This window comes from Lathamus discolor, chromosome 3, assembly GCF_037157495.1.
Source record: "Lathamus discolor isolate bLatDis1 chromosome 3, bLatDis1.hap1, whole genome shotgun sequence".
NCBI classification, from domain to species: domain Eukaryota; kingdom Metazoa; phylum Chordata; class Aves; order Psittaciformes; family Psittacidae; genus Lathamus; species Lathamus discolor.
Window position 1 is genome coordinate 30,524,294 of NC_088886.1, and position 13,220 is coordinate 30,537,513.

Sequence of the window (13,220 nt, forward strand, 5' to 3'; positions counted from 1 at the left end):
CAAACCAAGAATACGCAAGATTTTCAAAGCTGAAGGGTGACTTTAGACACCCATGAGAAGGTAACTATAGGGAATCATATTTTATAAAATAAGAATTGAGATCTCAAAAATCAATAGCTACTTTAAAGAAAGCTGCTCAAAATATATGAGGTACTTGAGCATGGAATATGCTACAATTCTGCAATAATCAATCACACAGAAATAGCAGTTACTAAACAAAATTACACTAAGAAATACAGAACCAATACAGTAAATGAAACATTGAACATGCATATCCTATACCTTGAACAAAAAAAACACTATCTCAAAAAGACAACCCCTAATGGTATCCTTTCTACATAGTCCCTGGATTCATTTAGGTTATTGTATAGCAGAAATATTTTTCTTTGATTTTCAGCATTAAATAAAGCATTCAAATCTGTGACAGGTTATGAACTTTCATTTAAAATTAGAAAGCAATTTCAACTTTGTAGCTAGCAATTTCACCATACACATGTCAAGTCCATCACAGGACAAATTCAGAGGAATCATATATTTCTTCATGTGCTTGCATACTGTGTGCTATTGCCTTAAAACAAAATGCTCTTTACCTGCTGCTTTGAGTCATTTATAAAACTGTTTTCCGCAAGCATGAAGGACTCCTGTTTTGGGCTACTTGCGTGACCATTATCCCACCAGAATATTGAAAACTACTGTATTTATATTGGTTCCAGCAGGCTATAGCTACTTATGCTAGTTCACATTTACCTTCAGTATGAAAAAAAAACCCAATAAACAAACAACACTTCTCAAAAAATTCTTCCCCCACAGCACCCCTAGATAATAAATCTTAAGGCTTTTTCAAAATGTGCGCCAAAATTATACTGACAGTTGCCCTGACTCTTGGTGCTCAACAAATTTCACAGGAAGATAATTTAGTTAGTTATAGCAAGAACTGTCTAGCTCTTCCTTTTAATATGCTTTGATAAAGCATGTTCTGTAAAAATTAACATTGCAGTTTTTAGTCTAATCCACTCAAATATCACTTTACGGTTTAATTCCACTACAATCATGATTTATGAACTAAGTATCAGTTTAATGTCCTGCTTTCAGACATGTCTACAAACTAGTTTACCCTCAAAGCTTGCTAAAACTTAAGCTTCCTTTCTATTTTGTTGTAATCTAAAGATCTGCAAAAAAATTAGCAGAGCCATCCATAAAACCAGACAAAAAGGGGCAAAAGGGAGACGAAACAGGTAACAAAATGTAACAATGTGTATTTTTAGGTATAAACCACATAAGACTTCTTTTCCTGGCAAAATATTTCAGAATAAAAACAGCTTGCCTTTGTCTCCATCATTCTCTCTCCTTCCCATTTACAGGAAACCTCTCCATTCCCATGCTTATTTTACTCAAAGTAAACAAGAAAAAATTCCATTTAAATCACAGCATGTGGGAAGCCAAGGAATTGCAGAGGTTTGTTTTTTAAATCATGGTGTAGCTGTCAGTCCTACTGTATCTCTTTTCTACCATGGTCTGTACTGTTTGTTGCTAAGTGGTTTTTTTCAACAGCAGTTGAAAAGAGGTTTATATTAAAAAAAAAAAAAAAAAAAAAGCCTAGCTGCAAATGTCACCTGTGTTTTGATGGAAGATACGACCTTGTGTTTACAGAGGCGCTTTGTCAGATCTATTTTGCTGCAGCTCTTATTTGCTCTCTTACAAATAGATTTTGTGCTAGAAATTCAAGGAGTTTTTCTAGATGTGTATTGTAGATACCTTTTTCATGGAGAAATAGTTACAAAACCAGTTATAACTACCGAGGACACGACAATATAATAAAGAAAACCAGATGACATCATTAGTGAAAGGCAAAAGTCATGTTTTTAATGAAATTCAAACAGAATTTTTTCTCTTGTAACTACTCTCTCCACCCCAGAAGAAAGCAAACAAGTTTTAATGAATTTAATCAACCCATCCAAACAAGAAAAACAATTCCAATGATATCCAAAACACATGTTGAATGTTATTAAATTCAGCACATCTTTACTTGCTTTAGATTACTTTTACCTCCTGATGAGAGTTCACAGGCAGCCTCTTAGTAATAAACAGAAGCTTCTACCCTGACCATCTACCTACCAACCAGAACACTAAAAGCTTTTGCTCCCTGTCAAGAAAGTGGTATTTTTCTCACTCAGTCACACAAAACATAAATAGACGGTAGCTATTAAGGGAGCAGGACACTGTTATTGCGGGAATATCATACAGTCAATTGAATGGTCATATTATTGCATGACAAGTGGAAATCTGGCACAATAAAAATCTGCTGCTGCAAAAATTCATGGCCAGGCAAAAAAAAAAATAATAAAAAAATAAGGAATAGAACAAGATACAGGTCAAGCATCCAAGTCTCACAGCAAGAGAGCTGATCTTCCCATTTTTAAAATGGTCTTTAAAAGAAACAGTGTCATGACTGATTTGGTTTTCATAGGCAATTTATAAATTTACAATTTAATTTTTATGAGATGGTAAGATTTTAAAAATTAGACAGGAAAGAATGGATGTCTCCATTTGGAACTGACAGCTGGCTGAAGACAGGGCCAGGTTCTGCATGCTTTGGAACACACTGTGCTACAAATATATTACCCTTCAGCAGTCACAGAATATAAAAAGAAAATAAGGTTAGAAGACACAAACACAATAGAAGGACTAGTCCAGCAGATCACAGAGTATTTCAAACAAAAAAAAAAAAACCAGGGCCACACTTTCTCCCATATGAAGTTATAGGAGGGGAGTCATTAACCCCCAGTTCTCAAATTTCCCAAATAACCAAAGTAGTTTCATTTGTTCTAACACATCTCACTAATCCTTCTGGCACAACACAGAATGTATTAGCTGGGTAGTCTGAACTAGAGGACCTCTTCTGAGCAAATATGCATGCTTTTATCCAGTATACAGCAACAAACACTCACCTAATTTTAGCCAAAAAGGGGAATAGACTTCAATGACAACTAAGAAAGAAGGGGAAGTTGTACTTCAGAAAAGCAATGTGATTTCAAGACTAGGATTCTCTGTCTGGATTAGTTCAAAGCACTTGCAACATTCAAAGAAAACACAGAATACTTTGGGAGAGGTGTGGGAGAGGAAGTAGTAACTGCATTGGTACAATTCTATGAAATGATTAAGTGAAAATAAAACACATCCGTGCAAATAATGAGATCAAATACTGTCCACCTTGTTCAGAACGCCAGCCACTACAAGCTATCACAGAACAGCATCTGCCCTCTCAGAACATCTTAACAGACAGCAACACCTGAAAGGAAAGGGAAGAACATCCCAAAAATACAGTCCTCTAGTGCTAATCTATTTGAGGACATTTCCCTTGTTACTAGAAGAAACTTTTATTAGAATGAAAAATGAACAAGAACACTATTACAAATATTGGTAGGATGAGATGATCTTCAAAGGTCCCTTCCAACCCTAACAATGCTGTGATACTGCCCTTGGGGCTAGAGGTGCATGGGGTGTGACAGGGACAACCAATGCAAAGCAGCTGAAAACGTTCCCTGAGGTCACCTCTCAATGCAGGCTGCATACAACTTCTGGACTAGATGAACTCCTGATGTTCCTCACAATTCAAACCTTCCTATAACCTTTATATAAAATAGGCTAGTAACTAGGTTTTCCAGTCAGAAGAAACTGATCCAAATGAATTAAGGAATTAATCCATATATTCTGTCTTTAACTTCCAGTTAAACAGCAAAGCTGCAAGCACCTGAATACCTTGTTGTTGTTGTCAGTGCACAAGAGCACTTGTATTCTTCAACTGTAGGAAGAAGATACTCTGCCAAATATAGCATAAGTCTTCTTCTCTTGAACTATCATTTAAAAAAAAAAACAACACAAAAACAAAAACAAAGAGAGACTAGCCAGCTCTTAGGTTTTGTACAATATTGTACATCACTGAACTGTTAGACAACAGATCAAAGTGCTCAAACTCTACATAACAGTAACTAGAATGGAAATCCAGAGACCCTTTTTCACTTGACAGGACTAATAGGTCAAAATTATGCAGCTAAGATCATACATACAAAGGTGTTCTATCACAATTTTGGGAGACCTCCTTGCCAAACAACTGAAGTTGTCAGTACTTTCTTTTAATACCACTGCAACAGCTCCTAACACTCTATGTGCACCACCAGGACATTAGCACAGTCCAAACAGTGGCATAAATCTATCAAACTAAAAGTGGTACAGAAAGTCTCTGAGCATTACAAATGCCACTCTGCACTCTTGTTTTGTGTTGGCACTGCACACACTTGACCAGGAGGGCCACAACAGCACTCTGCTGTACACAGAGCTATGTAGTCTAACCCATCATATCTGGAAATGCAAATAAAATGTGCTGTACTATTCCTGAATATTAATTATGCTTCCTATCAACTGTTATTTACCCGTTTGCTTTTTTTCAAGCAGAGCTGGGCTGTGCCTGTGGTGTTATGCAACCCTCAGCAAATCCACATGCCTACTGCTCCCTGAGATCTCAAGGTAACAGAGCTGGAACTTGAAAGCAGGCATCTTTCCTGCTTAAAGCTTCTCTCTGAAATACATCAGGGCATTTTACTAAAAACAATGGCTCATTAAAAAAAAATGAAGAGACAAAAAGAGTTACAACTAAAACTTGGTAAAACTATCTCATGATAGTGAGATAAAACTATAAAACTTTATCATAGATCTCATTTATATCTCATATAATAAGATACAAAACATAAAACTATACCATGATGATGATATAACTAAAACGTCAGTATTTCCAACCATTAACTAATGACATTATATTAACTTCATAGTTCCACGCTGTTAATGACTTGCTATGCAGCTTACTTTGCATGGGACAAATGAAGGAAAACTGATAAACTGTTTGTGTACAGTGGTGCTGATTGTTTCTGAGCAAACAAAGCAGACTAAAGACCAAGATACCAAACCAAACTGACAATTTTTGAGAGTCCCACGTAGGCATTGAAGACTGAGCAACATTAGCACTATCATCGATTTCTGTTATATCATGGAAAAGACAAATAATACCTGAGTTAGAAAACCATTTTGGGCCTGTAAGACCACGATAAAGACGAAGAAAGTATTACATTTTCAGCATGTCTCCTGTTCTTAAAAAGAACTGAGCTGAAATAATTTGAAGTCCCTACCAGATCCTCTCATTACTTACCTCTAAGACCACCCAATTCATTTTCCCTGCCCCTTTAACAACTCTTGAGAATGCAAGTTCTCAAGACCATACGATCTCATTAATTGGTATATAAAATACTGTCCTCTTAGACAAACAAGAAGTTGCAAAACATTTGTGGGTTTCATACAGACAGTACTTAATAATTACCTAAAAGCATCTTCAGCAAAGTACCAGTCAGTCTGTCCCCCTTTCCCCAATCCCTGACTAGTTTCCAACATTTCTGCACATCAACATTTTTCTTTTGTACTAGTAGTACAAAAACATCCCACTTAAATCAGTCCTACATATTTGCCTGATTCCAACCCTCCTGTATGGATAAGAACAATGTTTTCAAAACCTGTTGCGACATCAAGCTCCAGTACAAATACACACTCTAAAGGCATCCAACCTCACATTAGTGTCTTCTCCTATCAGAAATAAATCAGACACAGATCTTGCCACCCTTTGATTCACATATTGCTGCCACCCCACTCTTTCCACTCTAATTGTTTCTCAGCATCTTTTCCCAGTTTTTTGGCCCTTTGACATTCTTTCAGAAACTTAACATCATGGACATATGAAGAAGCAAACTTATGGTGGGATCTACGTTTAACAAACTATTATGCAAAGGATGAGTTGTCTGAGTGTCCCTGGAAGACACATGCAGTGTGATACCTACCTTAAGCCGTTTTTCATCTCTGTGAGCTGTGAAACTACTAATTCATTAACATCAGTGAGGTTTATAGAAAACACAAAACATGTAGAATTACAGTATTTTTTCTTAATTACATATTTAAATGCCTGTTCGAGCATCTTGACTATTTATTATTCCATTCTTCTACTACAGTAATCCTTGCCTGTCAAAATTAGTGCAAGTTTTCAACAATTATTTTGCTATCAGTTTCCTTTAAAAGAACAAAAACCACTTAGTGCTAGGTTTATTGCTCATCTTGTTACAGTAAGCTTTTACTTTCTATTAATGGCAACCAGATTTCTGAAAAGCTGGTCAGTGTACTTACAGGGAGGGAAGCAATCGTGTTTGATACGTGAATTCCTACCACTGATACAGTCCTAATCTAGATTCTGCAGAAGACAACTTAATGCTGCTTTAAAAACCACACAAACCTCAAATCACCTTCAAGGGGAAAAAATGATAGCTACATTACACCAAGCATGCTTTATTCTAAAAAAGATATGCATGACAAACAGAACAGAAGAGTGCAGTCAGAGCTCGGACAGAACAATTAATTCCCAGTTCAGTAATTCTTGGTGTCAAACCAAACTAGTGAGCACTGTCAAGCTGGCATTGAGACTATCAACACAAGCTCTGTACTTCAGACACAGATCTGGGAAAATCTACAGGCCATGGGAAAGGAGGTAGGGGAAAAAAAGCTTATACTTTTTTGTAAAAAGGGATGTAACAAATTAAAGAAATCATTAGTAAGACATTAGAAGCTTAAACCATTAAAATATAAAAATCTTTAACTAATGTAAGCTCTTGTACTAACCTGGACAACATCTGTGATGCAAGGTAACTCCAATGAATGGGAAAAGTAAGTTTGTAAATACATCACTTAGAAGGAACTTTTCCATTTCAGAAAAGGCAAGATAAATAGTTCTGAAGGGGCAGGAAGCGTTCCACCACTTCAAATCACAATAGCCAAACTTACTGTAGTTCTGTGCTACAGTACCACAGACACTGCAGTCACCGACGGCTTACTTCCCTTGAACGTTATAACATAAGCACTACAAGCAGCGCCTTTTTAACAGGCTACAGACACTGTCTTAACTGCAGCCTTTTTCAACCGGATTCCTCCCGAAAAGCATTTCACAGATGTTTTTGTTCAATTTCTCGTCACTTTCAAAGCCCTGACACACACATAGAGACAACATCTGCAAAGCTCTCAGGTACAGGGAAATACATGAGACGGACGTGCACCGGGTGAGAAAGCCTTAAGAGATTTCGCAACGTGAAGGAGGAAGAGAGGCCAGCAAATCTCCTAAGTGTCCGTCCACAGAAAGAGGCACCGTCATTCCTCCGTGAAAAAAAGTTGGGGAGCCCTTCCCAACTGAGGCCAGAGGTAAGGGAATGCCCTTTTCTCTGTGTCAACATGGTTTAAAGGGAAAAAAAAACCAAAAACAACAAACCGAAAACCAAAACACCACCACAAAGACAAACCCGAAACACCCCAAACCTTCCAATACATGTTAAAAAGGAAACTTAAAAAAACCACTGGAACATGTTCCCCAGAGAAGCTGTGGCCGCCCCATCCCCGCAGTGCTCAAAGCCAGCTCGGACGGGGCTTGGAGCAACCTGGTCTAGTGGAAGATGCTCCTGCCCGTAGCAGAGGGGTTGGAAATACATGATCTTCTATGTCCTTTCGAACCCAACCCACTCCACGATCCCATGATCCAAGTGAAAACTGCAGGCCTCTCCAGCCTCTGCACCTCCCCGCTCCCGGCGGCAAAAGGCCTCTCCTCCCTCGCACACTCCAGCCCTGTGCCCCGTCAATCCGCCCACCCGCCCGCCCGCAACCCCGCTTCCTCCAGGGATCCCACCGGCGGCAGCGGCCCGGGCAGAGACGTCAGGACGGGGCCACCCTGGAGCGCCAGACCGAGGAGAACGAGCACCCAGCCATGTCCCGGCGCCGCGCCCTCCCCACCTCGCGGCGGCGGGAAGCACCTACCAGCTGCTGCCGGACCCACCGCAACATCCCCGGAGGCACAGGTCGCGGCCCCCGCGGCGGGGCTTCCTTGGCAATGCCGCACCCTCCGCTGTCGCTGTCGCTGTCGCCGCCACCGCCGACTCAGGCCAGCCGCCAGCCGCGGCTCCTCCCCATGGCGCAGGGGCCCGACGCCGATTAGGAGCAGCACAGCCCCCCCGGCGCCCCCAGGCGCCGCGGCTGCCGGCGCCCCGCGGCCGCCATCACAGGGATGCCACTGACACCCCGCGGAGGGCGGCTCTCCGGCCCGCCCCCAGGAAGTGACGTGTTAGGGCGAGGGGAGGCAGGAAGAGGTGTCGGGAGCGGGGGGGTCGGGGTAAGGGGCTGTAGGTGGGGGATCCGGTCCGTGGTCTGCCCGAGCTGGGGGGGGTGTGTGTGGATCGCTGGTCTCCCTTTCTTCATTGTCCCGAGGTGCTGCTTCTGCCCAGTAAGCTGAGTCTAGGTAGCCCCTACAGAGTCTTGGGCAGGGTTGGCCAGAAAACATGCCAGCCTCCATACCGGAGCCTCAGCCGCAGCCTGTGAACGGAGGCTTCTGCGGCTCTTGAGACTCGCCTTTTCTACTGAAATGAAAACAACTGAATTGTTTTTACCTTTGTTTTCTTGTAAAAAGATACAGCACATGCATATGTTGAATAAAGACTTAGAAAAGAGGCCTGATAGCTACTGATTCAAACTTGAAAAGCAAGTGCACAGCCCGTAGGTATCCCAAAGTAAGGTACACATGTTGGGAGAATCTGGTACCATTCTCTTTTCCTGCTGCTGGCAGTATGGCGCTAAACTGCTTTTTGGTCACAATTGGGTGTTGAAATGTGTTGATGTCAGGCGATGATCTCTTTGAAATCTTCTACTTTGCTCTGAAAACAGCTGCTGCTTATGAAAACAAAACAGTACTCAGCTTCAAGCACAGGCACACCAATACAAGTCTGCAGCTCCTGGGCCTGTGTGGGTAAGAACTAAAGGAGATTATTTTAAGCAGTAAAGACCTGGGTATTTGTGACCAAATAGTGTTGTCAGTAAAGTCAGTGACAACTTTGACACTGACTTAAAGAGAAGTCTTTTTGCATGTGAAGAGCAGAGTACTATTCCTGCCATTCCTATTAGTTTTCAGGCAAATATGATACATGTCAATGAATCATAATCATATCTGCTATAGAGCTAATGTAGTTTTCAATTAGAAATTTAGAACATAATTTAGGATTTAAGATAGATGATACAATGTCTGAATAACTGAATCTTATGGTGAATACTGATGGTTTAAGCATCTGCATTTAATTAAAAAAAAATAAGCTTAAAACAGTGGGAAATAAAACTATTTTTATTAGGCACTTAGGAAAGCTAATGTTAGCAAAACTATTAATTTTTTTATTAAAAATAAAGTAAATTATTTTAAAATTTAAAATTTTATTTTAAAATTTAAAATTATTTTAAAATATTTAAATACATCAAAGCTGAGTTTCACACAGCTTGCACTACCCTATTTATCTAATATGAAGTCTAAAATAACAGTGATTTCATAGCTATGGCATGTTGCCTGGAGAGTGGCCTTAAGCTAGAAACTTAACTAATGCACTCAATATTCTTGTGTTCCTCCTTTATGACCAAATGTAAACCAGGATCCTGACCACTACATGATAAAGTCGTATGCCATTTCTCTGAAGTGCAAGTGTATCTGTTGCAGTGACACTGCCAAATTCAAGTATGAGTTGCACTTCCTGCAAGCCTCTATTTCCATGGCTTGCAGTTGTGTTATGTTAAGCTACTTTACACTTTGTTCCACACTGCTGTAATGATACTATTTCAGTAGCCAAAATTTGTAAGCAATTTACAAGTTACTTGAACCCTGCAGTTCATATTTTTCACTTTAAAAAAGTATGTATTTTAGTGGATGAAAGTACATTGATAGGATGAAATTATTTTGCCGTGTGTGGCAGAAGGCTCTGACTGCATTAGTTTGCCAGTATACATAAAAATTCCACCAGAATAACATCCTTGCCTAGCATTCTGGCTGGTAAAACTTTGCACCTTTAAAATTGTTCAAAAGCCCATGCTAGACATTTGTGAAGTTTCATCTCACCCTGGAAAGGTAAATAGTTTTCAGAAGAGAAAAGTTGAAGCCAAGCAGCCAAGCCAGATATTGATTAGCCAATGAAACTCCAGCACTTCTGAAATCAAAGGTCAACTGTATTAAGAATGAAGATTCCCATATCAGAGACCCCATTTTAAAATATTGCCCTGGAGCCTCACCTGAATTTGCAAAGCTGGCTTATATGGAAAAAGCTGAAGAAAAAAGTCACCTTCTGATATGAAAATTAGGTTTAGCCCGTCACCTAGGCTTTGTTGATGAGACTCCAAGCTTTCCAGTTAAGTATGTATGAGAGCAATGACTTCAGATGTCTGTTTAGGAAGACGAGGACACAAATGTCTGATATAAAAATATGTACACAAACATAAAAGCACACATGTAAATGTTAGGTCCAGCAGGCTTTTAATTATATGTGCATCAGTAATTCTTATGTAATCAATGGTACTACTTTTAGGTTTATAAAATCATTGCCTGAACATGTAACCATCACATTGATACTGGGACTCCTGGTGTTATGCCCTAAGCATTTCCATTATTCTTGGAATAATTGGGGGGGGGGGGGGGCATTCTTCAGCAGCAGCTGGTGAAGTGTTGGCATGCTGTATGGCCCCATGTACCCAACGATGAGATGAGATGGAAGTGTGTCACTGATGCCAGAGGGGTGGGCTGCCTCCAGCATTCCTGCCTTTGAAACTTTGTGACACTTGGTAGCTGAACCTTTTCACCTGCCACATCTCAGGGTGCACCAGCTACATCGCACGCTGCTGCTGCAGTGCAAACAAGGCATGTGACAGCAAAGAGGGCTGGTGCACTCTGATGCACTGGCAGCGAGGAAGCCCAGGTCTTGTGCTGCATCTAGTAAGCACCTTTGTCCTTTGGGGCCAAACGGAAAACCCACAGAGCCTAAGAGGAGTGGAGCAGCAATGTAGGCTTGTGTAGCAAAGGACTAATGCTAGGTCCTTACAATACACTGTTTTCCTGGTGAAGAATTCCTCTCACTTACTATTTTGTTTATAATTAAATATTTTGTAATTTCTTTAAATGAGTATTTTAATCTATGCATTATTTACTTAGGTAACTACGGTGCTTATTAAAAATGTACATAAACTATAAAAATGCCTGTTTTGTCTCTAATCCATAGAGAGAAAGCTGCTTGCAAGACACAGGGTTTCTTCAAGGCATCTTTATTCCACAGGCGTTCAATTACTGGTTGAAGCACCAATTATATATAGATAATCAGTGGCTGATTTTCAGTCACAAAGCACTTCATCTAACCACACATGTGGATTCTTGCCTAGAGCAAGCAGTCTTCAGGGAAAAAGTAAGAGAGTTGGAAAATGAACTGAGTTTTTTAAAGGAAAACCTTGTGTGTAGTTTGTAGTTTTTCCCTTTTTTTGTGCCCTGCAAGAAGAAAGATGGGATTAAATTACAGGTTGCACAAGGTGACATTTCCAAGACACTGGATCTACACAATAGTGCATATATTTCTTCTTTTACCCATTCCCTCAATTGCTAAACCTGGATTATGATGTAAAACCTCACCTTTCTATTGCTAGTTTTTTTTTTCTTTTCACTTGAAGGCTTTGTTTACAGTGTAGAGATTCAACTTCTACCTAGCATATTAAGCTCAACAGAGTCAGATCCCAGAGCACCAGTTGGAAGGTCAAATCTATCAGGTTCCCTGCACGCACATGGCGGATTTTGCACTGCACCACACTCCACAAAAAAAGATGTTCTGCACTTAGAATCATAGAACCATTAAACAGTTTGGGCTGGAAGGGACCTACAAAGGTCATCTAGTCCAACCTTCCTGCAATGAGCAGGGATATTTTCAACAAGACCTTGTTGCTCAGAACCACATCTAGCCCAGCCTTGAATGTCTCCAGGCATGGCACATCTACCACCTCTCTGGGCAACCTGGCTGTGTGGAATAGCCTGGTGGGCTAAATGCAAGTCAGAGAGTTTATGGTCAGTGCTACCCGGTTTGCAAGGCCCCAGGAAAACAGTGAGCTTTGGAAAAAACATAGTTCATTCTCTCTTTCAGCCTCACTGTTGACTTTTTAGTTATGTGTTGCCTGTAAGCCAAAATATTTGGCTTGTGGCTTTTTCTAGAACTGCTTGTTTCTCCCTAGGGAAGCAGTCCAAGATTAGAGGAAATAGGAAATGCTTAAAAGCCATTCCTTATCTTCATGAAGTTGAGTATAACCAGGATAAAGAATAAAACTCTGGTTGTTCCTGCCCCTTCCCTTCCTTTTCTTCCTTTTTTTCCCATTTTTTCCTCTTTTCGTTCTTTATAACGAGCTAAATTTTGAACCCATAGCTCATAAGGTTTGGAACATCTCCAATGGCCCCTTGTTTGATGGAAATTGAACTCATAATCTTGCAAAACAGGATTTTGTGAGGAAATGTGTTAAGATTAGTCAAGTTAATTGCTATTATATCCTCGTCAGTGACATCATTTTGCTATTCTGCATTTTAAATATGGATACCTTATAAAATGTGAATTTTTCTCCAGCCTCTTTATTGAATCATAGAATGGAAAGAACCTTAAGATCATCTAGTTCCAACCCCCCTGCCATGGGCAGGGACTCTTCACAATACACCATGTCACCCAAAGCTCTGCCCAGCCTGGGTTTGAACACCGCCAGGGGTGGAGCATTCACAACTTCCTTGTGCAACTTGTTCTGGTGTCTCACCACCCTCACAGTAAAGAGCATCTTTCTTTTATCTAACCTAAACTTCCCCTGTTTTAGTTTAAACCAATTGCCCTATCGTTACATTCCCTGATGGAGACTCACTCTCCAGCATCCTGGTAGGCCACCTTCAGATACTGGAAGGCTGCTATGAGATCTCCACACAGCTTCTCTCCTCCAGGCTGAACAGCCCCAACTTTCTTAGCCTATCTATGAATGATTTATAAAAATATACTTTTCCAACTATTTCACTTAGACTCACCCTGTTATTACAGTTTATTTTTCTAATTTATATGCTCAAGTGATTATTGGACATATTCATAAACCACCTCATTGTTAGCCATGTCCTGGGTTCTCGCTCCAGGAGTGGGGGGAGGAAGAACGGTGGGGAGTAAGTGAGCGGCTTCATGGTTCCGAGTTACCAGCTGTGCTTAAACCAGGAGAAGCCATTGTAAAAATTTGCCAGGCAGAAAAGGATGTTGGGATTTCTTGATAGATGCTCATCTCCTAATGCATTCTAC

The 13,220-nt window shown here is 40.3% G+C and overlaps 1 protein-coding gene across 5 annotated transcripts in view; it reads right to left on the reverse strand.

Annotated features, from left to right (window-relative positions):
* Positions 1–7,998, reverse strand: part of ATP11B (ATPase phospholipid transporting 11B (putative)) — a 70,418-nt gene extending 62,420 nt beyond the window's left edge. For all 5 annotated transcript variants that reach the window (XM_065674490.1, XM_065674489.1, XM_065674491.1 and 2 more), the window contains exon 1: positions 7,888–7,998. In XM_065674490.1, the coding sequence (XP_065530562.1) occupies positions 7,888–7,914 (27 nt within the window). In that variant the 5' untranslated portion in view covers positions 7,915–7,998. The remainder of the gene's footprint in view (positions 1–7,887) is intronic.
* Between the last annotated feature and the right edge of the window lie 5,222 nt (positions 7,999–13,220).